Source organism: Oncorhynchus kisutch, linkage group LG4 (genome assembly GCF_002021735.2).
Source record: "Oncorhynchus kisutch isolate 150728-3 linkage group LG4, Okis_V2, whole genome shotgun sequence".
In the NCBI taxonomy this organism is placed as follows: Eukaryota; Metazoa; Chordata; class Actinopteri; order Salmoniformes; family Salmonidae; genus Oncorhynchus; species Oncorhynchus kisutch.
In genome coordinates, this window is record NC_034177.2 from 19,524,274 (window position 1) to 19,550,514 (window position 26,241).

The 26,241-nt window shown below is 45.4% G+C and overlaps 1 protein-coding gene across 3 annotated transcripts in view; it reads left to right on the plus strand.

Moving 5' to 3' along the window:
• The window catches only part of fbn2b (fibrillin 2b), a 119,604-nt gene that overhangs the window by 62,868 nt on the left and 30,495 nt on the right, over nt 1-26,241 (plus strand). For all 3 annotated transcript variants that reach the window (XM_031822601.1, XM_031822600.1, XM_031822602.1), the window contains exons 12-39: nt 5,972-6,115; nt 6,337-6,456; nt 6,647-6,772; nt 6,932-7,054; nt 7,196-7,471; nt 7,742-7,795; nt 8,045-8,170; nt 8,444-8,569; nt 9,107-9,226; nt 10,401-10,538; nt 10,610-10,660; nt 10,839-10,964; nt 11,513-11,740; nt 12,098-12,223; nt 16,460-16,588; nt 16,740-16,865; nt 18,253-18,378; nt 18,589-18,711; nt 18,794-18,919; nt 19,442-19,567; nt 23,774-23,896; nt 24,165-24,413; nt 24,503-24,625; nt 24,951-25,073; nt 25,211-25,372; nt 25,533-25,601; nt 25,714-25,839; nt 26,010-26,135. In XM_031822601.1, the coding sequence (XP_031678461.1) occupies nt 5,972-6,115; nt 6,337-6,456; nt 6,647-6,772; nt 6,932-7,054; nt 7,196-7,471; nt 7,742-7,795; nt 8,045-8,170; nt 8,444-8,569; nt 9,107-9,226; nt 10,401-10,538; nt 10,610-10,660; nt 10,839-10,964; nt 11,513-11,740; nt 12,098-12,223; nt 16,460-16,588; nt 16,740-16,865; nt 18,253-18,378; nt 18,589-18,711; nt 18,794-18,919; nt 19,442-19,567; nt 23,774-23,896; nt 24,165-24,413; nt 24,503-24,625; nt 24,951-25,073; nt 25,211-25,372; nt 25,533-25,601; nt 25,714-25,839; nt 26,010-26,135 (3,741 nt within the window). The remainder of the gene's footprint in view (nt 1-5,971; nt 6,116-6,336; nt 6,457-6,646; nt 6,773-6,931; nt 7,055-7,195; nt 7,472-7,741; nt 7,796-8,044; nt 8,171-8,443; nt 8,570-9,106; nt 9,227-10,400; nt 10,539-10,609; nt 10,661-10,838; nt 10,965-11,512; nt 11,741-12,097; nt 12,224-16,459; nt 16,589-16,739; nt 16,866-18,252; nt 18,379-18,588; nt 18,712-18,793; nt 18,920-19,441; nt 19,568-23,773; nt 23,897-24,164; nt 24,414-24,502; nt 24,626-24,950; nt 25,074-25,210; nt 25,373-25,532; nt 25,602-25,713; nt 25,840-26,009; nt 26,136-26,241) is intronic.

A 26,241-nucleotide genomic window follows, 5' to 3' on the forward strand; every position in this document is an offset into this window, starting at 1 on the left:
AACTTGGTCACCCGGACTAAAGTGACGAGGCTCAGTTCGGCGATCAAATATGCCCTTCATCCTATCCTGTGAAGATGATAACTTCTCCTTCACCATTTCACCGGCGGCGTACAGGCGTCGCCGGAAATCACACACATACGATAACAGGGACTGAGGAGGCGTGAAATTAGATACTTGATCACTCTGAATGACCTTAGGGATTCCAAACAATGAGAGAAACTGAGTCAAAGCTTTTAACACAGATTTAGTCGTGATAGATCGGAGAGGATAGGCAGCAGGAAACCTAGTGGTCTGACACATCACAGTGAACAGGTAACTGATACCCTTTTTAGAACGAGGCACAGTCAATAATCCGATACACAAAAGGTTCGCTGAGTACAGGAATAGGAAACAAGGGTACCGGCTTAATAGCTTGATTAGGCTTACCAGTTAATTGACAGGTGTGACAAGTTTTGATAAAATCAGAAACATCCCTCTTTAATCTAGCCCAAAAGAAATGTCTTAATATGCGATTGTAGGTTTTCCTCACCCCCATATGTCCAGCAACGTCGCTGTGAGATGTTTCCAACACCAACTCACGAAGCTTAACAGGTACAACAACCTGACTAATTGCCTCCCCCAGAAAACAACTATCATGAGACACCCACTTTCTCATCAGGACATCCTCTTGGAGAAAATAGCCATGGGCGACATGACATCTCCCAACTGTTCTACAGGCACAATTTGATCACGCAACTCTTCTAACGTGGAGTCATCCCGTTGAGCATTGATTAGATCTGAGCGGGTTACAGATAACGGAACAGGGAAAACAGTGACATACTTCTTTGTATTATTATCATTAGTCGGCGCAGTGACCAGTTCGCCACGGCCCATAGAACGTGTCACTGCACACGCAGAGAACACCTCTGGGAAACTCTGTACACTCATCAGGAATCCCAACAAATGACGGCTTGGTGGAAACCACTAGAGATGGAAACACGACAGGCCATACACGCTCACCAGCCAAGTTGTTCCCAAGGATAACGTTGATACCCTCAATAGGTAACGAAGGACGCACCCCCACAACAACTTCACCCTTCACCAATCCACAATCCAACATCAGTTTATGCAATGGAACTGACAGAGTGTTCAAACCTATTCCCCTAATTAGAACAATATTCCCCGAATCAGTCTTAGCAGAAAAGGGTAACACAGACTCCAACACAAATGATTCAGAGGCACCTGTGTCTCTCAGGATCTTCACTGGCACTAGGTCTTTACTTCCTAACATAGACACAAAACCTTCCGTAATGAAAGGTAAATAGTCTGGATCAATATGGACTTTCACATTCTCCTGGGCCTGAGGAAATGAGTCATGAGTGAACTGATGTGGAACAGGTGCAGCTAACGCGGTAGGCTTAGATTTAGCGTAAGCACCCTTTGACCTGAGAAGTGGACATTCGTTTTTCCAATGACCTGAACCTTGACAGTAGTGACACTCCTGCCCAAAGTCAGCTTTACCATGGGAGTCAGGCTCAACCCTAGTTGAATAGAACTCTCTCCTTGAACCAAAGTATCTCGGTGAGCGAAGCCCAAATCTATCCGAACGCCCCCACTCTTTCCGAATACGGGGCTCTGCAAAGACACTTTTGTGAGTCAACAAATACTCGTCTGCCAAAACCGCAGCTTCAGCGACATTCTTTACTTTGTTCGTTAATATACGTGGCAATACGATCATGAATTGTGTCCTTAAATTGCTCTAACATAATCATATCACACAGCCCTTGGAAAGTCACAACTGCAGAGGCGGAACACCAGCGATTAAACTGTAAAGATAATTGTCGCGCAAACTCAACATGAGTCTGCTTATCATCACTTTTTAAAGTTCTAAATCGTTGGCGGTAAGCCTCAGGGACCAGTTCATAAATCTGTAACAGCTGTTTTAACTTTATCATAACTGGCACTGTCGGCTACACTAAGAGCTGAATATGCTTCCTGCGCTTTACCAGTCAGCACACACTGCAACATTAAAGTGCGGTCAGAATCAGGCCAACTCCTAGCGTCAGCAACCCGCTCAAACAACGAAAAGAATGTCTCAGGGTCCTTTTCATTAAACTGAGGCAATAACCGTAAGTTCCCAACAATATCAAATGTCTCTGGGGCACGACCAAAAGAGGAACTACCCCTAGGTAAATCTGGGTCACCTTCCCAGAACAAACTCTCCCCTGAGATCTTTCCTTCCCTAACCAACTCTATACGTTCTTGTTGCAACTTGATTTTAGCACGCTCCATATCTTGTTTAAATGCCAATTCCTTTTTAAACTTTACACGATCATGCTCTAGCTTCTCACGATCATGCTCTAGCTTCTCACGATCATGCTCTAGCTTCTCACGATCATGCTCTAGCTTCTCACGATCCTGCTCTAGCTTCTCACGATCATGCTCTCTTTTCGAACGATCACGCTGCCGATCATGCTCTCTTTTCCCACGATCATGCGGCCGATCATGCTCTCTTTTCTCACGATCATGCGGCCGATCATGCTCTCTTTTCTCACGTTCATGCTGCCGATCATGCTCTCTTTTCTCACGTTCATGCGGCCGATCATGCTCTCTTTTCTCACGTTCATGCTGCCGATCATGCTCTATTTTCTCACGTTCATGCTGCCGATCATGCTCTATTTTCTCACGATCATGCTGCCGATCATGCTCTCTCTTCTCACGATCATGCTGCCGATCATGCTCTCTCTTCTCACGTTCATGCTGCCGATCATGCTCTATTTTCTCACGATCATGCTGCCGATCATGCTCTCTCTTCTCACGATCATGCTGCCGATCATGCTCTATTTTCTCACGTTCATGCTGCCGATCATGCTCTATTTTCTCACGATCATGCTGCCGATCATGCTCTCTTTTCTCACGTTCATGCTGCCGATCATGCTCTCTTTTCCCACGTTCATGCTGCCGATCATGCTCTATTTTTTCACGTTCATGCTGCCGATCATGCTCTATTTTCTCACGTTCATGCTGCCGATCATGCTCTATTTTCTCACGATCATGCTGCCGATCATGCTCTCTTTTCTCACGTTCATGCTGCCGATCATGCTCTAGCTTCTCACGATCATGCTGCCGATCATGCTCTCTTTTCTCACGTTATTGCTGCCGATCATGCTCTCTCTTCTCACGATCATGCTGCTGATCATGCTCTCTTTTCTCACGATCATGCTGCCGATCATGCTCTCTTTTCTCACGTTCATGCTGCCGATCATGCTCTCTCTTCTCACGATCATGCTGCTGATCATGCTCTCTTTTCTCACGATCATGCTGCCGATCATGCTCTCTCTTCTCACGATCATGCTGCCGATCATGCTCTCTCTTCTCACGTTCATGCTGCCGATCATGCTCTCTCGCCTCACGATCATGCTGCCGATCATGCTCTCTCTTCTCACGTTCATGCTGCCGATCATGCTCTCTCTTCTCACGATCATGCTGCCGATCATGCTCTCTCTTCTCACGTTCATGCTGCCGATCATGCTCTCTTTTCTCACGTCCATGCTGCCGATCATGCTCTATTTTCTCACGATCATGCTGCCGATCATGCTCTAGCTTCTCATGATCATGCTGCCGATCATGCTCTAGCTTCTCACGATCATGCTGCCGATCATGCTCTATTTTCTCACGTTCACGCTGCCGATCATGCTCTCTTTTCTCACGATCATGCTGCCGATCATGCTCTATTTTCTCACGTTCATGCTGCCGATCATGCTCTCTTTTCTCACGATCATGCTGCCGATCATGCTCTCTCTTCTCACGATCATGCTGCCGATCATGCTCTCTTTTCTCACGTTCATGCTGCCGATCATGCTCTCTTTTCTCACGTTCATGCTGCCGATCATGCTCTCTTTTCTCACGATCATGCTGCCGATCATGCTCTAGCTGTAACAGAAGCAGTTATTTCTGCTGTTCAAAAAGAAGGCTACTAGGACTAACCGATGGAATGGCCATTGTGACATTATGGGGAGATGACAAGTCCTCAACAGAGGCTGGCCCAGTGGTAACTTCAAGAATACCACTCTCCATCAGATTGGCCTTCAATATCAACCTAATAGAATTCTTTAAACATTTATCACTAATTTCAACCTAGTAGTGTTCAGCAATCTTCAACAGCTGTTCTTTAGTACCTAAATCTAACAATTCCTCTGATGGAAAGCAAATGAACTCATCTACATAAGACGCCATAGTCACACAAAAAAATTATCACTCTTCCCCTCTGCTGAGCACACCAGACCACAAACCGAGAAATTGACAATCACCCTGAGCACCACAGAAGAGATGAGATACGGAGCTTCCCCAAAACCTACAATAACTCAACCCTAGTCTTCGTGCGGATTTGCAGTGGGAATTTATGCACTGTAGCCTGCTGGCTACAGTGTACAGCACTTTGAGATATCAGCTGATGTACGAAGGGCTATATAAATTTGATTGAAATAGAACTCCCCAGCATGCTGGCAAATTCGACCAAGCCACGGATGTGCCCCCGAGACAACTGCTCAGTCCACAGACAAAAAAAATAACAAACATTAACCATGCCTAACATATTCCAAAAAATGAAACATGTCGCTAAGCCTATCAGGGGAAGAAGGCTATAGCTCCGGGTAGCAAGTTCCACTACCCTACCCAAATCTCCCACCGAGGTACACAGCCGATTACTCACCTCAGACTGACGTCCCAACAGAAAGTAGAACAAGAGTTTCCAGGATGGGCAGGGCCTGGAAACTAACCATTATACTCTCTCCAACGCAGCACACAACCCAAACAACAAAGGCAACCAATACTGGGCCTATTAAACTCAAACAAAATATGCAAACCAAACACGTACCTCCACGGTCTCCCAAACCAATAGTTAAAAGATCCCGGATGAGCCCCCACTTGTCACGAACCATCTCAAAGCCCGTAACAAAAGGGAGAGAAGGCGTAACAAAATATATATTTATTAACTAAAGCAACTACAGAAAATATACAATGGTGTGTGTAATCAGTAGTGTAAGTGGGTGTTTTGCATGCATGAATGTGATAATGCAGGGTGTTGAAAAGATGTTAAAGCAAACTCAAAAACCACCAAGAAACACAACAAAATCCATAAAGGTGTCTGCATGGAGAGAGTCTCCTCCATGAATGGGGAAGTGGTGTATTTATCCTGGGAGACACCGGGCCCAGGTGTTTCCCATGTAGCTGACGACCCTCCCAACTCCGCCCACCGGCATCCTAATAAGGAAACAACAAAGAGAGAATATGGCAGACAGAGTGGGAGGGTCGTCACATTAATCACTCCAGAGAACGTCTTTCCACTGCCCCAGAGTCCAAGGGCGGCGAGCTTTACACCACTCCAGATGACACTTGGCATTGCGCATGGTGATCTTAGGCTTGTGTGCGGCTACGAGGCCATGGAAAACCATTTCATGAAGCTCCCAACGAACAGTTCTAATGCTGACGTTGCTTCCAGGGGCAGTTTGGAACTCGGTAGTGAGTGTTGCAACCAAGGACAGACTATTTTTACTCGCTTCAGTCCCGGTCTGTTAGCTTGTGTTGCCTACCACTTTGCGGCCTACCATTCAACTGCCAATGTTTGTATATGGAGATTGCATGGCTGTGTGCTTGATTTGGCTGAAATAGCCGATTCCACTAATTTGAAGGGGTGTTATGTGTGTGAGCAAATTGTGTGTGTGTGTGTGTGTGTTGAGTGGGAGTGTGTGTGTAGAGTCTTGTGTGTGTAGAGTCAGTACAAAAATGAAACTGTCAATGCAGTCTTATGGTTTGGGGATAGAAGCTGTTCAGGAGCCTGTTGGTGTCAGACTTGTTGCTCCAGCAACGCTTGTGGAAGCAGAGAGAATAATCTATTGCTTTTCATAAACTTTTCTTCACTGTGTTTGAATAAATAATAAACATTGTGTGATAATGTATTGTAATGTGATTGTGTTGTGTTGTGTATCCTCAGTCCCTGTGTCAGTCAATGAGACCGTTGACGTGTGTAAACATTTCACCAACCTGTGTTTGAACGGCCGCTGTATCCCCACCCCGACCAGCTACCGCTGTGAATGTAACATGGGCTACAGGCAGGACGTACGCGGGGAGTGTATTGGTAAGCCCACTGCAGTCATTACAGTTAGGAAAATGATATACACTACTGCCACCTTCTGACCACACAGACCTTCTCTGGTAGATGTAAAACTCAACGTAGCCTTACACAATAGCATTCATTATTTAGCCTTTTTCTAACACGTATGGGAGTGTTCAGATTTGTAATTGGAGCATCCTGTGTTGCACTGATAAATGTATTGCCTCCTCTCCTCCCTCCTTCAGATGTGGATGAGTGCGTCAGCAACCCTTGTGTCAACGGAGACTGTGTCAACACACCTGGATCGTACCACTGCAAGTGTCACGAAGGCTACCAGGGCACCCCCACCAAACAGGCCTGCATTGGTATGTTCCAATCACTCACCGGAACAACTACAGAACATGATAATTTTGTATTTAATGGACAGACTGGGTACGTTGGCCCACTGACTGACTCTGCTTGTAACAACACCACAAGGTGTCCAGAACAGAAACAGACTGGTACCTAACCTGGCTAACAGTCAAACCAAGCCTCAACCCCCCTCTCCCTCCCCAGATATTGATGAGTGCATCGTGAACGGAGTGATGTGTCGTAACGGACGTTGTGTCAACACTGACGGAAGCTTCCAGTGCATTTGCAACGCTGGCTTTGAGCTCACTCCTGATGGAAAGAACTGCATAGGTGAGCTACACACATACCTTACTCTCTAACAGCATGGACTACACCTAGAGGCCTGTTACATGGTAATTACATACTGTATGTCACTAGGTTATGCTCATTTGTTTGTGACAGAAAGCCTATGTGGCAGAAAGCCTAATTCACCTCCATTTCTTCAACCAGATCATGATGAGTGTGACACCACCAACATGTGTCTCAATGGAATGTGTATCAACGAGGACGGTAGCTTCAAGTGTATCTGCAAAACTGGCTTCGCCCTGGCACCTAACGGACGTTACTGCACAGGTACGTCATCTGATATCATATCTGGACGTGCATCCTCTCTAAAGGTTTCTTTGTATGGAAATTTGATTGATTCCATGACTGTATTGCAGCCATGTGGGACAAGTTCCATCATCATATCTCTCCCCTTCTCTCCTCCCTCAGACATTGATGAGTGCCAGACACCAGGCATCTGTATGAACGGACGCTGTATGAACTCTGAGGGCTCCTTCCGCTGTGAGTGCCCACCAGGCCTGGCCATCGATGTGGACGGAAGAGTGTGTGTCGACACACACATGCGTACCACCTGCTACGGTGCCCTCAAGATGGGCACGTGCTCGCGTCCCTTTCCTGGCGCCGTCACTAAGTCTGAGTGCTGCTGTGCCAGTCCTGAACACGGCTTCGGAGAGCCCTGCCAACCCTGCCCTGCCCGCAACTCTGGTGACCGACTAACCCTAACCACACCAGCAAACATCATTGGTTTACATGTGCTGTCGTTCACATCCTGTTAGCCTGGAATCCAAGCTTATATGCTCTGTTTCAGTATTGTTTCACAATATGGTTCATATCAGTTCAGATTCCAGACTAAGATCCTGTAGAACTCTTCCAAATACTGCAGAAGTGATTGTTAGAATTATAATGTCAATTGTGATTTTTAGTTACACTGGATTTATTAGCAGGTGACTTACAGGGTTTTCTCTTGGCTTTCAGCTGAGTTCCAGGCCGTGTGCAGCAGTGGGATTGGCATCACCGCTGACGGCAGAGGTGAGTCATGTGACTGGTGCTGTTTAATGTTAGGTCTCTGTGGTTTGGAGCCTGCCCTACAATCACTGCTAGTTATTCTGGCATTTAACAGGCCTCCCCTCAAACATTCCAATGCATCCCTCAGAAAGGTGTGAATTTCACTCCGAATTTCCAATCAAAGAGAGAAAAAAGGAAAAGTGAAGAAAAGGAATCTGGACGTTGGCGAGAGCTTAAAGCTACGGCTGTGGTTTGTGGTGGGTGTCTCCTCAGACATCAACGAGTGTGCCTTGGACCCTGACATCTGTCAGAACGGCATGTGTGAGAACCTGAGAGGGAGCTACCGTTGCATCTGTAACATCGGCTACGAGTCCGACTCCAGCGGAAAGAACTGCGTGGGTGAGTCCAGGCTTCCTGTATTCAATGTCTGGTGGAAAAAGCAGCAACCCAAATAAAAGTTTATCAGACCTTAAAAGTGGTCAAGTCAAACTGAGTCACATATTTTTCACAACATCTGCTGTATGTTCGTGGTCTTGACTTTGACGTATGAACAAAGTTCGTTTTTCAGCGTGAACCATCTTCTAAATGTCAAACAGGGGGTAGATTGTTTTGGTTGGTTTGTGTTACATGTGATAAGTCAACCCTGTTGTCCTCTTATCCTCAACCTACCAGACATCAATGAGTGCCTAGTGAACCGTCTGCTGTGTGACAACGGCCTGTGTAGAAACACCCCCGGCAGCTACACCTGCTCCTGTCCCAAAGGCTTCGTCTTCAAACCTGACTCTGAGACCTGCGAAGGTGAACACTTCATACACACACCAATGGAGAAGACACACACACACACACACCTCACATTTCTAATGCCTCAATATCAGCATACTAATGCGCAACCACAGTTGAACATGCTAGGAGTATCAGAGGTGTGTTGGTGTTCCCCTTTCGTTTCATTGACTAAACGTTGTCAAATCTGCTAGATGTACATACACCTGGAACTGTTTAACACATGAGAGATTGGAGTTAAATACAACATCAGATTTATGAACACGTTGGCTTATATCCTCTGTCCTGGTTGAAGTAAACACATGTCTGATCACAGGAGGTTGGTGGCACCTTAATTGGGGAGAAAAGGCTTGTGGTAATGACTGGAGCGGAATAGGGGAATGGTATCAAATACATAAAACACTTGGTTTTCAGGTGTTTGATGTCATTCCATTTGCTCCATTCCGGATGTTATTATGAGCCGTCCTCCCCTCAGCAGCCTCCACTGGTCTATATGACCCATTTAACTGGCTATTCAATGCCTTCCCTAACCCTGCTCTGATCCATGTGTTTCAGATATCAACGAGTGTGAGTCCAGCCCGTGTGTCAACGGAGTCTGCCGCAACATCGCCGGGTCCTTCAACTGCGAGTGTTCCCACGGCAGCAAGCTGGACTCCACCAACACCATCTGCGTGGGTAAGAGAACGAGGCATCTATCACAACTGCCCGACTCAATCTGACACAAATGAAAAACAACGGATTCCTGAGACAAACTTCTGTCGGAGAATCAACATCAAGCAGACAGAGTGAAAAGTGGGATATGAGCCAAGGTTTCTAGCTTAGTAGGCCTTCTAGAAGGTGTATTTTAATCTAAATAAACAAGTCAATGTCCGCTTTGGACATCTACAGATGGATGGAATAGCATGGAATAGCTTTCATTTCTCAGAACAAGAACAGACTGACGAGTTTCAGAAGAAAGTTCTTTGTTTCTTGCCATTTTGAGCCTGTAATCGAACCCACAAATGCTGATGCTCCAGATACTCAACTAGTCTAAAAAAAGGCCAGTTTTATTGCTTCTTTTATCAGCACAACTGTTTTCAGCTGTGCTAACATAATTGCGAAAGTGTTTTCTAATGATCAATTAGCCTTTAAAATGATAAACTTGGATTAGCTAGCACAACGTGCCATTGGAACACAGGAGTGATGGTTGCTGATAATGGGCCTCTGTATGCCTATGTAGATATTCCATTACAAATCAGCTGTTTCCAGCTACAATAGTAATTTACAACATTAACAATGTCTACACTGTATTTCTGATCCATTTGATGTCATTTTAATGGACAAAATATGTGCTTTTCTTTCAAAAACAAGGACTTTTCTACGTGACCCCAAACTTTTGAACGGTAGTGTAATTAGTTCAAAGGCATGGCTCAGCGGCGAGAATGTAAATTGTGGTCTAGTTTTTGGGTGGGCCTACGGTCTCGGGAGAACAAATGCACATTCCATTTGTTCTGACTGTGCTCTCAGTCCATTAGGACTGCCATAGCCAATGATTAAAGTATATGATGCACTTGTCTCAGTTTGGGCTGAGGTAAGATGGCAGCTGTTGAAAGGGAAACCTGTAGTTAGTTACTTACAACAGATGGTGCTGTTGTGCTTGGAATGATTGGAGTACTGTATACCCATGATGGGCCTTTTCCGCAGGGTTCTCTTGAAGGCCTTCACTTGCTCACATTCTCTCTCTCTCTCTTCCCTCTCTCTCTCTCTTTCTTCTCTCTCTCTCTCTCTCTCTCTCTCTTCCCTACCCCTCTCTCGCTCTCTCCCCTACCCCTCTCCCTCTTCTCTCTCCCCCCTCCTCTTCCTTCTACAGACAGCATGAAGGGAACGTGCTGGCTGAACATCCAAGATGGCCGCTGTGAGGTCAACATCAACGGTGCCACGCTCAAGTCCGAGTGCTGCTCTACACTGGGAGCTGCCTGGGGCAGTCCCTGTGAACGCTGCGAGATCGGTCAGTACAAACACACCTAATAAAGTAATGAAGTGTGAGGTGTGTACTGTAACTGCTGTCTCTCTCCACAGACACTGCCTGCTCTAGAGGGTTCGCTCGTATGAAAGGAGTCAACTGTGAAGGTAAGACACTAATCGACTCCTACACACACACACACACACACACACACAGTCAACTGTGAAGGTAGCAGACCCTCTGCTTCCCTCCCTGTGGTATTCCATTCACCCTCCCTTCCACAGAAGATGATGAGCCAAAGAGCACAGTGTGTCTTGTAATATTGTCCCTATTTCCTCCCTGCAGACATCAATGAGTGTGAGGTGTTCCCAGGGGTGTGTACCAACGGGCGCTGTGTCAACACCCAGGGCTCCTTCCGCTGTGAGTGTGGCGAGGGGCTCACTCTGGACGGGAGTGGACGCACATGCGTGGGTAAGACACCACTGTCACTAACATCAACTCTGGCAGACACCATGCATTTTTATAATAACATAAATCATGGCTATTATGTATCTTTGCTGTTGACTTCATACATATACTATATTTAAGCGATAAGGCATGAGGAGGTGCGGTGTATATGGCCAATATACCACGGCTAAGGGCTGTTCTTATGCACAACGCAACATGGAGTGCCTGTATACAGTCCTTAGCTATGGTATATTGGTCATATACCACAAACCCCTGAGTGGCCTTATTGCGATTATAAACTGGTTACCAACATAATTAGAGCAGTAAAAAAAAATATTTTGTCATACCCGTGTTATATGGTCTGATATACCACGGCAGTCAGCCAAATCAGCATTCAGTGCTCAAACCACCCAGGTTATAATACACTATAAAATATGAATGATAACCTACATGGGAGAAAAGACATCATACAAATTTGGTGAAAACAAACATTAGCATTGTTAGGATATTGAGGCATTAGCCGTAAAGTTCTGCATGTCTGACTGTTGTCCGTCCATCTGTCTGTAACTCAGACGTGCGCAGTGAGCAGTGCTACATGAAGTGGCACGAGGATGAGTGTGGCGAGCCACTGCCCGGTCGCTACCGCGTGGACATGTGCTGCTGCTCCGTGGGCGCGGCCTGGGGCATTGACTGTGAGGAGTGTCCCAAGGCGGGAACCCCGGAGTACAAGGCCATCTGCCCCAGAGGACCAGGCTTTGCCAACCGAGGAGACATCCTGACTGGCAGACCCTTCTACAAAGGTAGGCACTAACACTCATTATCTAGTCTTGGTAACACTTAATTTGCATTGTGATAATGTAGCATTCACAACATATTCATGAAGCCTTCATGAGTATCACATAAAGAGTCATAATCTTCTGAACACCAGTAGGTATGTTTCTTATGCTAACAGCTTCCGAGTAAAGTCCTACTGCTACACTGATGAGCTACACACAAAACAAGTACACCATTATGACCTCATGCCAGCAGTTGCAAACCAACCACAGCATCTAATCTCGTTAACCACTAGGCATTTTTTTTAGATGGTGTTGATAAAACAGAACGTACTGGATTCCATCTTGAATCCCAGCGCTAACCGTTGTGTTGTCCCTCCATAGATGTAAATGAGTGTAAGGTGTTCAACGGCCTGTGCTCCCACGGAACCTGCCGCAACACCATCGGCAGCTTCAAGTGTCGCTGCAGCAGTGGCTTCGCCCTCAACATGGAGGAGAGGAACTGCACAGGTACGGAGAGAAGGGGAGAGAAAGAGAGAGAGCGAGTGATAAGGGGGAGAGAGAGATAATTGTTTATTCCATAAAAAAGCATTTAAAAATCTGTATGATTAAAGCAGAAATCTATATATTTAGTAAGTATCCTTGTATATGAATTATAGTTGAAGTCAGAAGTTTATTTCAAGGCTTACCTTCAAACTCAGTGCCTCTTTGCTTGACATAATGGGAAAATCAAAAGAAATCAGCCAAGACCTCATAAAAAAAATTGTAGACCTCCACAAGTCTGGTTCATCCTTGGGAGCAATTTCCAAACGCATGAAGTTACCACGTTCATCTGTACAAACAATAGCACGCAAGTATAAACACCATGGGACCACGCAGCTGTGATGTCGCTCAGGAAGGAGACACGTTCTGTCTTCTAGAGATGAACGTACTTTGGTGCGAAAAGTGCAAATCAATCCCAGAACAACAGCAAAGGACCTTGTGAAGATGCTGGAGGAAACAGGTACAAAAGTATCTATATCCACAGTAAAACAAGTCCTATTTTGACATAACCTGAAAGGCCGCTCAGCAAGAAAGAAGCCACTGCTCCAAAACCGCCATAAAAAAAGACAGACTATGGTTTGCAACTGCACATGAAGAAATATCCTCTGGTTTGATGAAACAAAAATAGAACTGTTTGGCCATAATGACCATCGTTATGTTTGGAGGAAAAAGGGTGAGGCTTGCAAGCCGAAGAACACCATCCCAACCGTGAAGCACGGGGGTGGCAGCATCATGTCGTGGGGGTGCTTTGCTGCAGGAGGGACTGGTGCACTTCACAAAATAGATGGCATCATGAGGATGGAAAATTATGTGGATATATTGAAGCAATATCTAAAGACATCAGTCAGGAAGTTAAAGCTTGGTCGCAAATGGGTCTTCCAAATGGACAATGACCCCAAGCATACTTCCAAAGTTGTAGCAAAATTACTTAAGGACAACAAAGTCAAGGTATTGGAGTGGCCATCACAAAGCCCTGACCTCAATCCTATAGAAAATTTGTCGGCAGAACTGAAAAGCGTGTGCGAGCAAGGAGGCCTACAAACCTGACTCAGTTACACCAGCTCTGTCAGGAGGAATGGGCCAAAATTCACCCAACTTATTGTGGGAAGCTTGTGGAAGGTTACCCGAAACGTTTGACCCAAGTAAAACTATTTAAAGGCAATGCTACCAAACACTAATTGAGTGTATGTAAACTTCTGACCCACTGGGAATGAAATGAAAGATGAAAGAAATAAAAGCTGAAAGAAATAATTATCTCTACTATTATTCTGACATTTCACATTCTTAAAATAAACTGACTTAAGACAGGGACTTTTTACTAGGATTAAATGTCAGAAATTGTGAAAAACTGAGTTTGAATGTATTTGGCTAAGGTGTATGTAAACTTCCCACTTCAACTGTATGTAGTATTTGAGAATGTTTTAGGGGCAAAAAAAATAAATATATATATATTTTTTAAACACTCCTGCTAGGCACAGACATCAATTCAATGTCTATTCCATTGAAATTATGTAGAAACAACATTGTTTCAACTAGTGTGTGCCCAGTGGGCTGTTTGTTGGCACAGATTCATTTTCGCATGAGATCAGTAAAGTAATGATGAATATTATGTTATATTATAATGCTGAATATTATATTTCTGTCATGTGCATTCTTCCCTCTGTCTCTCCTCCCTCTGTCTCTCCTCTCTCTCCTCTCTCCTCTGTCTCTCCTTCCTCCTCTGTCTCTCCTCTCTCTCCTCTGTCTCTCCTCTGTCTGTCTCTCCTCTCTCCTATCTACTCTGTCTCTCCTCTGTCTCTCCTCTCTCTTCTACCTACTCTGTCTCTCCTCTCTCTCCTCTCTCCTCTCTCTCCTCTCTCCTCTGTCTCTCCTCTGTCTGTCTCTCCTCTCTCCTATCTACTCTGTCTCTCCTCTGTCTCTCCTCTCTCTGTCTCTCCTCTCTCTCCTACCTACTCTGTCTCTCCTCTCTCTCCTCTCTCCTCTGTCTCTCCTCTCTCTCCTCCCTCTTCTGTCTCTCCTCCCTCTGTCTCTCCTCTCTCCTCTGACTCTCCCCTCTCTCCTCTGTCTCTCCTCTCTCTCCAATCTACTCTGTCTCTCCTCTGTCTCTCCTCCCTCCTCGGTCTCTCCTCCCACCTCGGTCTCCCCTCCCTCCTCTGTCTCTCCTCTGTCTCTCCTCCCTCCTCTGTCTTTCTTATCTCCTCTGTCTCTACTCCCTCCTCTGTCTCTCCTCTCTCTGTCTCTCCTCTCTCTCCTATCTCCTCTGTCTCTCCTCTGTCACTCCTCTGTCACTCCTCTGTCTCTCCTCTCTCTGTCTCTCCTCTCTCTCCTCTCTACTCTGTTTCTCCTCTCTCTGTCTCTCCTCTCTCTCCTACCTACTCTGTCTCTCCTCTGTCTCTCCTCTCTCTCCTCCCTCCTCTGTCTCTCCTCCCTGCTCTGTCTCTCCTCCCTCTGTCTCACTTCTCCCTCTTCTGTCTCTCCTCCCTCTTCTGTCTCTCCTCCCTCTTCTGTCTCTCCTCTCTTTCCTCCCTCCTGTGTCTCTCCTCCCTCCTCTGTCTCTCTTCTGTCTCTCCTCCCTCCTCTGTCTCTCCTCCCTCCTCTGTCTCTCCTCCCTCCTCTGTCTCTCCTCTCTCCTATCTCTCTCCTCTGTCTCTCCTCCCTCCTCTGTCTCTCCTCCCTCCTCTGTCTCTCCTCCTACCTCTGTCTCCCCTCTGTCTCTCTTCCTCCCTCCTCTGTCTCTCCTCTGTCTCTCCTCTGTCTCTCCTCCCTCCTCTGTCTCTCCTCTGTCTCTCCTCTCTCTCTCTTCCTCCCTCCTCTGTCTCTCCTCTGTCTCTCTTCCTCCCTCCTTTGTCTCTCCTCCCTCCTCTGTCTCTCCTCTGTCTCTCCTCCCTCCTCTGTCTCTCCTCTCTCTCCTCCCTCCTCTGTCTCTCCTCTGTCTCTCCTCTCTCTCCTCCCTCCTCTGTCTCTCCTCCCTGCTCTGTCTCTCCTCCCTCTGTCTCACTTCTCCCTCTTCTGTCTCTCCTCCCTCTTCTGTCTCTCCTCTCTTTCCTCCCTCCTATGTCTCTCCTCCCCCCTCTGTCTCTCTTCTGTCTCTCCTCCCTCCTCTGTCTCTCCTCCCTCCTCTGTCTCTCTCCTCCCTCCTCTGTCTCTCCTCTCTCCTATCTCTCTCCTCTGTCTCTCCTCCCTCCTCTGTCTCTCCTCCCTCCTCTGTCTCTCCTCCTACCTCTGTCTCCCCTCTGTCTCTCTTCCTCCCTCCTCTGTCTCTCCTCTGTCTCTCCTCTGTCTCTCCTCCCTCCTCTGTCTCTCCTCTGTCTCTCTTCCTCCCTCCTTTGTCTCTCCTCCCTCCTCTGTCTCTCCTCTGTCTCTCCTCTCTCTCTCTTCCTCCCTCCTTTGTCTCTCCTCCCTCCTCTGTCTCTCCTCTGTCTCTCCTCCCTCCTCTGTCTCTCCTCTGTCTCTCCTCCCTCCTCTGTCTCTCCTCCCTCCTCTCTCTCTCTTCCTCCCTCCTCTGTCTCTCCTCCCTCCTCTGTCTCTCCTCTGTCTCTCCTCCCTCCTCTGTCTCTCCTCCCTCCTCTGTCTCTGTCGCTCCTCTGTCTCCCCTCCCTCCTCTGTCTCTCCTCAATCTCTCCTCCCTCCTCTGTCTCTCCTCTGTCTCTCCTCCCTCCTCTGTCTCCCCTCCCTCCTCTGTCTCCCCTCCCTCCTCTGTCTCTCCCCCTCCTCTGTCTCTCCTCTCTCTCTCCTCCTGCCTCTGTCTCCCCTCTCTCCTCCGTCTCTCCTCTGTCTCTCCTCCCTCCTCTGTCTCTCCTCTCTCTCTCCTCCCTCCTCTGTCTCTCCTCTGTCTCTCCTCTGTCTCTCCTCCCCCCTCTGTCTCTCCTCTCTCTCTCTCCCTCCTCTGTCTCTCCTCTGTCTCTCCTCCCTCCTCTGTCTCTCCTCTGTCTCTCCTCCCTCCTCTGTCTCTCCTCTCTCTCGCCTCCCTCCTCTGTCTCTCCTCTGTCTCTCCTCCCTCCTCTGTCTCTCCTCTCTCTCGCCTCCCTCCTCTGTCTCTCCTCTGTCTCCTGTCTCTCCTTTGTCTCCCCTCCCTCCTCTGTCTCTCCTCCCTCCTCTGTCTCCCCTCCCTCCTCTGTCTCTCCTCCCTCCTCTGTCTCTACTCCCTCCTCTGTCTCTCCTCCCTCCTCTGTCTCTCCTCCCTCCTCTGTCTCTGTGTCTTAGATATTGATGAATGTCATATCTCTCCGGACCTGTGTGGCCACGGCACCTGCGTGAACACCCCTGGCAGCTTTGAGTGTGAATGCTTCGAGGGCTATGAAAGTGGCTTCATGATGATGAAGAACTGCATGGGTGAGTCACGCCCACAAACAGACACACACTGCTCTCTAGCTGACTGGAGACATCCTCTGTGCAAGTCATTTTTGCCAGCTGACCTCATTGCACTGTCCCTCTATCGTCCTTCCTCTCTTCCTCCCTCTCTTCCTCCCCCTCTCCCCTGCAGATTTTGATGAGTGTGAGCGGAACCCTCTGCTGTGTATAGGAGGCACCTGTCTGAACACAGAGGGGAGTTATGAGTGTGAATGTCCCCCCGGACACCAGCTTAGTCCCGATGGTTCCTCCTGCGAAGGTAGGTCATATATCATTACACACACACACACACACACACACAAACACCTAGAATATGAGACACTATACATTACACACACACACACACACAAACACCTAGAATATGAGACACTATACATTACACACACACACACACACACAAACACCTAGAATATGAGACACTATACATTACACACACACACAAACACCTAGAATATGAGACACTATACATTACACACACACACACACACACACAAACACCTAGAATATGAGACACTATACATTACACACACACACACACACAAACACCTAGAATATGAGACACTATACATTACACACACACACACACACAAACACCTAGAATATGAGACACTATACATTACACACACACACACACACACACACACACAAACACCTAGAATATGAGACACTATACATTACACACACACACACACACACACAAACACCTAGAATATGAGACACTATACATTACACACACACACACACACAAACACCTAGAATATGAGACACTATACATTACACACACACACACACACACACACACACAAACACCTAGAATATGAGACACTATACATTACACACACACACACACACAAACACCTAGAATATGAGACACTATACATTACACACACACACACACACAAACACCTAGAATATGAGACACTATACATTACACACACACACACACACACAAACACCTAGAATATGAGACACTATACATTACACACACACACACACACACACACACAAACACCTAGAATATGAGACACTATACATTACACACACACACACACACACACACAAACACCTAGAATATGAGACACTATACATTACACACACACACACACACAAACACCTAGAATATGAGACACTATACATTACACACACACACACACACAAACACCTAGAATATGAGACACTATACATTACACACACACACACACACACACACACACACAAACACCTAGAATATGAGACACTATACACCACAGTTTCCTTCTTCTTTTTTTTTACACCATCCCAAAGTCATCTGGAATGCATTTTTAAGTTAACCAGACATTAACCCCCCTTTTAAACATTTTTTAAATGTATTTTACCGTTATTTTACCAGGTAAGTTGACTGAGAACATATTCTCATTTACAGCAACAACCTGGGGAATAGTTACAGGGGAGAGGAGGGGGATGAATGAGCCAATTGTAAACTGGGGATTATTAGGTGACCATCATGGTATGAGGGACAGCTTGGGAATATAGCCAGGACACTGGGGTTAACACCTCTACTCCATTAAAGTAATCTCAAGATATTCTACTACTTTCTATGTTGTCTACTGTGGAAGCTAGTTCTTTTGATTTAAGCTGACTGTCATGTCCTCTTTGTGTGTTTCCAGATGTGAACGAGTGCCAGCTGAGTGACAACCTGTGTAAGAACGGCCACTGTGTCAACATGGTGGGGAACTACCAGTGCTCCTGTGACACTGGTTACCAGGTTACACCAGACAGACAGGGCTGTGTGGGTGAGTGACCACTGACTGAGACATGTCATCATTTGTCTTTGGGGGAGGGGGTGCCATACTTCAGTGTACGGAAATACCTGACATAAGTACGTTTACAAAAATGATCATTAACAGAATTTGCTGAAGCATTTCTTAATATCAGAAAAGGCAATATTTGAGTTTTGTTTGTGTGTGTGTGTCTATACTTACCTGTAACCCATCTGATTGCAGATATTGATGAGTGTACCATCATGAACGGAGGCTGTGACACACACTGTACCAACTCAGAGGGCAGCTACGAGTGCAGCTGTAGTGAGGGATACGCTCTCATGCCTGACCTCAGGACCTGCGCTGGTACGTATGTCACTGGGATACCCACACACACACACACTCATGGAAAAGTCATGTTAACACTCACTCTGTCACACCCGTGTAGATATAGATGAGTGTGAGGACAGCCCTGATATCTGTGATGGAGGCCAGTGCACCAACGTGCCTGGAGAGTACCGCTGTCTCTGCTACGACGGATTCATGGCCTCCATGGACATGAGGACCTGCATCGGTGACTATTCTCTTTCCACTGCTCTCTTTGTCTCTCTCTCTCTCCCCACCTCTCTCTCTCTCACTGTATCTGTCTCTCTCTCTCTCTCTCTCTCTCGCTCTCTCTCTCTCTCCCCACCTCTCTCGCTGTATCTCTCTCTCTGTCTCTCTCGCTCTCCCCACCCCTCTCTCTCTCGCTGTATCTCTCTCTCTGTCTCTCTCGCTCTCCCCACCCCTCTCTCTCTCTCGCTGTATCTCTCTCTCTCTGTCTCTCTCGCTCTCCCCACCCCTCTCTCTCTCTCGCTGTATCTCTCTCTCTGTCTCTCTCGCTCTCCCCACCCCTCTCTCTCTCTCGCTGTATCGCTCTCTGTCTCTCTCTCTCTGTCTCTCTCCCCACGTCTCTCTCTCTGTTTCTCTCTCTTTTCCTATCTCTCTCTCTCCTCGTTTCTCTCTCTGTCTCACTCTCTCTCTTTGACCCTGTTAGACATACTCCTCTGTCCCCTCTCCAAGACCAGTTAGCTCATGTTCCTGTGTGTGTGTCCAGATGTGAATGAGTGTGAGCTGAACCCTAACATCTGTCTACATGGGGACTGTGAGAACACCAAGGGATCCTTCATCTGCCACTGCCAGCTGGGGTACTTTGTTAAGAAGGGCTCCACCGGCTGCACAGGTACAGTACACGTACAGTATACACACATGCCCACAGACACATGCACACAGACACGCATGCACGCACACACATGCACACAGACACACACGCACATGCACATGTACACAGACACACATGCACACAGACACACATGCACGCACACACATGTACACAGACACACATGCACACAGACACGCATGCACGCACACACATGCACACAGACACACACGCACATGCACATGTACACAGACACACACGCACACACACATGCACACAGACACAGACACACATGCACACGCACATATACACAGACACACACGCACATGCACACAGACACACATGCACACGCACATGCACACACACACAGCACCATGGGCTACACACACATACTGGTAGTTACAGCAAGGATATTACTGTAAAACACGATCTCAGTTATGTCACTGCCATAAAGCTTTGGTCATGTTTAACTTCCGAGTACAGACGATAATGTATGAACCAGAGTACAGACTATAATGTATGAACCAGAGTACAGTCTATAATGTATGAACCAGAGTACAGACTATAATGTATAAACCAGAGTACAGTCTATAATGTATGAACCAGAGTACAGTCTATAATGTATGAACCAGAGTACAGACTATAATGTATAAACCAGAGTACAGTCTATAATGTATGAACCAGAGTACAGTCTATAATGTATAAACCAGAGTACAGTCTATAATGTATGAACCAGAGTACAGACGATAATGTATAAACCAGAGTACAGACTATAATGTATGAACCAGAGTACAGACGATAATGTATAAACCAGAGTACAGACTATAATGTATGAACCAGAGTACAGACTATAATGTATAAACCAGAGTACAGACTATAATGTATAAACCAGAGTACAGACTATAATGTATGAACCAGAGTACAGACTATAATGTATGAACCAGAGTACAGACTATAATGTATGAACCAGAGTACAGACTATAATGTATGAACCAGAGTACAGACTATAATGTATGAACCAGAGTACAGACTATAATGTATGAACCAGAGTACATACTATAATGTATGAACCAAAGTACAGACTATAATGTATGAACCAGAGTACAGACTATAATGTATGAACCAGAGTACAGACTATAATGTATGAACCAGAGTACAGACTATAATGTATGAACCAGAGTACAGTCTATAATGTATGAACCAGAGTACAGACTATAATGTATAAACCAGAGTACAGTCTATAATGTATGAACCAGAGTACAGTCTATAATGTATAAACCAGAGTACAGTCTATAATGTATGAACCAGAGTACAGACGATAATGTATAAACCAGAGTACAGACTATAATGTATGAACCAGAGTACAGACGATAATGTATAAACCAGAGTACAGACTATAATGTATGAACCAGAGTACAGACTATAATGTATGAACCAGAGTACAGACTATAATGTATAAACCAGAGTACAGACTATAATGTATAAACCAGAGTACAGACTATAATGTATAAACCAGAGTACAGACTATAATGTATGAACCAGAGTACAGACTATAATGTATGAACCAGAGTACAGACTATAATGTATGAACCAGAGTACAGACTATAATGTATGAACCAGAGTACAGACTATAATGTATGAACCAGAGTACAGACTATAATGTATGAACCAGAGTACAGACTATAATGTATAAACCAGAGTACAGACTATATTGTATAAACCAGAGTACAGACTATAATGTATAAACCAGAGTACAGACTATAATGTATAAACCAGAGTACAGACTATAATGTATAAACCAGAGTACAGACTATAATGTATGAACCAGAGTACAGACTATAATGTATGAACCAGAGTACAGACTATAATGTATGAACCAGAGTACAGACTATAATGTATAAACCAGAGTACAGACTATAATGTATGAACCAGAGTACAGACTATAATGTATAAACCAGAGTACAGACTATAATGTATAAACCAGAGTACAGGCTATAATGTATAAACCAGAGTACAGGCTATAATATATGAACCAGAGTACAGACTATAATGTATGAACCAGAGTACAGACTATAATGTATGAACCAGAGTACAGACTAATTATACATTATAGTCTGTACTCTGGTTCATACATTATAGACTATAATGTATGAACCAGAGTACAGACTATAATGTATAAACCAGAGTACAGACTATAATGTATGAACCAGAGTACAGACTATAATGTATGAACCAGAGTACAGACTATAATGTATGAACCAGAGTACAGACTATAATGTATAAACCAGAGTACAGACTATAATGTATAAACCAGAGTACAGGCTATAATGTATAAACCAGAGTACAGGCTATAATATATGAACCAGAGTACAGACTATAATGTATGAACCAGAGTACAGACTATAATGTATGAACCAGAGTACAGACTAATTATACATTATAGTCTGTACTCTGGTTCATACATTATAGACTATAATGTATGAACCAGAGTACAGACTATAATGTATGAACCAGAGTACAGACTATAATGTATGAACCAGAGTACAGACTATAATGTATGAACCAGAGTACAGACTATAATGTATGAACCAGAGTACAGACTATAATGTATAAACCAGAGTACAGACTATAATGTATGAACCAGAGTACAGACTATAATGTATGAACCAGAGTACAGACTATAATGTATGAACCAGAGTACAGACTATAAGGTATAAACCAGAGTATAGACTATAAGGTATAAACCAGAGTACACACTAAGGTATAAACCAGATGACAAACTATAAGGTATAAACCAGAGTACAGACTATAAGGTATAAACCAGAGTACACACTAAGGTATAAACCAGAGGACAAACTATAAGGAAAATCCAGAGGACAGACTATAATGTATGAACCAGAGTACAGACTATAATGTATAAACCAGAGTACAGACTATAATGTATAAACCAGAGTACAGACTATAATGTATGAACCAGAGTACAGACTATAATGTATGAACCAGAGTACAGACTATAATGTATGAACCAGAGTACAGACTATAATGTATGAACCAGAGTACAGACTATAATGTATGAACCAGAGTACAGACTATAATGTATAAACCAGAGTACAGACTATAATGTATAAACCAGAGTACAGACTATAATGTATAAACCAGAGTACAGACTATAATGTATAAACCAGAGTACAGACTATAATGTATGAACCAGAGTACAGACTATAATGTATGAACCAGAGTACAGACTATAATGTATGAACCAGAGTACAGACTATAAGGTATAAACCAGAGTACAGACTATAATGTATAAACCAGAGTACACACTAAGGTATAATCCAGAGGACAGACTATAAAATATAAACCAGAGGACACACTATAAGGTATAAACCAGAGTACAAACTATAAGGTATAAACCAGAATACACACTAAGGTATATACCAGAGTACAGACTGTAAGGTATAAACCAGAGGACAAACTATGAGGTATAAACCAGGGTACAGACTGTAGGTATAAACCAGAGTACTGACTACACGGTATAAACCAGATTACAGACTGTAAGGTACAAAACAGAGTACAGACTATAAGGTATAAACCAGATTACAGACTGTAAGGTACAAAACAGAGTACAGACTATAAGGTACACAGACTTTATGGTGTAAACCAGAGTACAGACGATAAGGTATAAACCAGAGTACAGACTGTAAGTTATAAAACAGAGTACACACTATAAGGTATAAACCAGGGAACAGACTAAGGTATAAACCAGGGAACAGACTGTAAGGTATAAACCAGGGTACAGACTATAAGGTATAAACCAGGGAACAGACTGTAAGTTATAAAACAGAGTACACACTATAAGGTATAAACCAGGGAACAGACTGTAAGGTATAAACCAGGGTACAGACTATAAGGTATAAACCAGGGTACAGACTGTAAGGTATAAACCTGGGTACAGACTGTAAGGTATAAACCGGTGTACAGACTCTAAGGTATAAACCAGGGTATAGACTCTGAGGTATAAACCAGGGTACAGACTATAAGGTATAAACCAGGGTACAGACTGTGAGGTATAAACCAGGGTACAGACTGTGAGGTATAAACCAGGGTACAGACTGTGAGGTATAAACCAGGGTACAGACTGTGAGGTATAAACCAGGGTACAGACACAAGGAGAGAGGAACTAACATTTTATGTATTTTCCTCTCTTGATCTCTCTCTTATTTCTTCCAGATATTGATGAGTGTGAGATTGGGGCTCACAACTGTGACATGCATGCTGCCTGTCTCAACGTTCCCGGGAGCTTCAAGTGTCGTTGTCGTGATGGCTGGGTGGGAGACGGCATCAAGTGTGTAGGTGAGTACACTATAGTGCTGGCCTGGGAAAAAAAACAGATTCCTCTGTTCAGCCCTCTATGTCCAGGAGATGTGACCACTAGGCGGCAGGTAGTGTTGGGCCAGTAACTGAAAGGTTGCTAGTTTGAATCCCAGAGCCGACGAGGTGAAAAATATGCCGATGTGCCCTTGAGGAAGGCACTTAACCCTAATTTCTCCAGGGTCTCCATTGATAATGACTGACCCTGACTGTGACCCCACTCTTGTTTGACCCTTCTCTCTCCCCATAGATGTGGATGAGTGTTCCACTGAGGAGCACAACTGCAATCTCAATGCAGACTGTGTCAACACCCCCGGCTCCTACCGCTGTGCCTGCAAGGAGGGCTTCAACGGGGACGGCTTCTCCTGTTCTGATATGGATGAGTGTGCTGACAACGTGAACCTGTGTGAGAATGGCCAGTGTCTGAACGCTCCGGGGGGCTACCGCTGTGAATGTGAGATGGGCTTCACCCCCACCGAGGACAGCAAGGCCTGCCAGGGTCAGAATGACACACTCTTCTTTTTCACCCTGTGATTCATTTTATCACCGTAGATCCTGACTGATCCTCTCTGTGTTTTCCATCGGTAGATATTGACGAATGTAACTTCCAGAACATCTGTGTGTTTGGAACGTGTCAGAATCTACCGGGGATGTTCCGGTGTGTGTGTGACGACGGGTACGAGCTGGACCGCAGCGGAGGAAACTGTACTGGTGAGCAACACACACCCTCTACCACACACTGACAACTCTGCCACAGCATCACTCTGTACCAACCCAATCTGGCATCCCACATATTTCTCCATCAATTTGGACTTTCTATTCCCTCACTGTACCTCCTCAATCTCAGGAATGCAGCCGCAGCAAGTCTGTGAGATTAACAGGGGTCTTTCTGCTTTCTCAAGTCCGTTCACAGTCTGAGAGCATAGCTTTCATCAAGTGTATGTGTCGTGTTAAAGTGTTTGTGTGTGACTCTATGTGTGTTATTTAGTGTTGGTCATAAAGTGTGTGTTTCTGGCTCTGTGCGTGTGTGTTCCAGACATTAACGAGTGTGCGGACCCTGTGAACTGCATCAATGGCTTGTGTGTGAACACACCCGGAAGCTACCTGTGTAACTGCCCTCCGGACTTCGAGCTCAACCCTACTGGAGTGGGCTGTGTGGGTAAGTACTGGACAAATGGAATCAGAGCAATGCTAATGTCTCGTAGCCATGGAGATGAAGACACCTCAGCCAATGAATGATTGGCAGAAGGTGTTGATGGGTGTAAGTGTAACAATAGTTTCTTTCCCTCCTCTCAGACACGCGAGTGGGCAACTGTTTCCTGGATACGTTGGCTCGTGGCGACGGGGGCATCTCCTGCAGCGCTGAGATCGGCGTGGGCGTCACCCGCGCCTCCTGCTGCTGCTCCCTGGGAGGAGCCTGGGGAAACCCCTGTGAACTCTGCCCCTCAATCAACTCCAGTACGTACAATACAGCTTGGTCGAACCAAAACATGACAGACATTTTCTTTTTGAAAAATACGGGTGGGAAACGATCTGAGCTAATCGTGCCCAATTCCACTTGTGTTTTTGAGGGTATGTTGTGCTAGTTTGATGTTTTGTGGTATTTTTTGGTCTATAGCTGAGTACAAGACACTGTGTCCTGGAGGAGAGGGCTTCAGACCCAACCCCATCACTGTCATCCTGGAAGGTAACACATCCTCTCTGTCCTATTCTTCTACTCGTCCTGATCTTATTATTCCTCTGTTTGTATTGGAGTATGTCCCAACAAACTAAACCGGACTCTCTCTCTGCCCCACAAGACATTGATGAGTGTCAGGAGCTGCCAGGCCTGTGCCAGGGTGGTAACTGTGTCAACACCTTCGGCAGCTTCCAGTGCGAGTGCCCTGCAGGCTACTACCTCAACGAGGAGACACGCATCTGTGAGGGTAAGAGGGCAAAGGTCGCAGAGGGGTCAGATGTCAATGCGGTCTGTAAGAGGGGTAGCTGTAATGTCTGTACTGTCTAAGTTGGGTACTTATTCAGTACTGTACAGTTAGAGGGGTATTATGTTAGTACTGTGGGTAACCGTCTATATTGTCTGTTTGTGTGTGTCTAGATATTGATGAGTGCACAGCCCACATTGGAATCTGTGGCCCTGGTACCTGCTACAACACCTTGGGGAACTATACCTGCGTGTGTCCTCCTGAGTACATGCAGGTCAACGGAGGAAACAACTGCATGGGTGAGTCAGACCACACTCGGTGGTACATATACAGTACTGTATATATGTGAATAAACAGTTTACTCATGGTTTATAAACCATAATGGATTCTAAACAGTTATTGAGT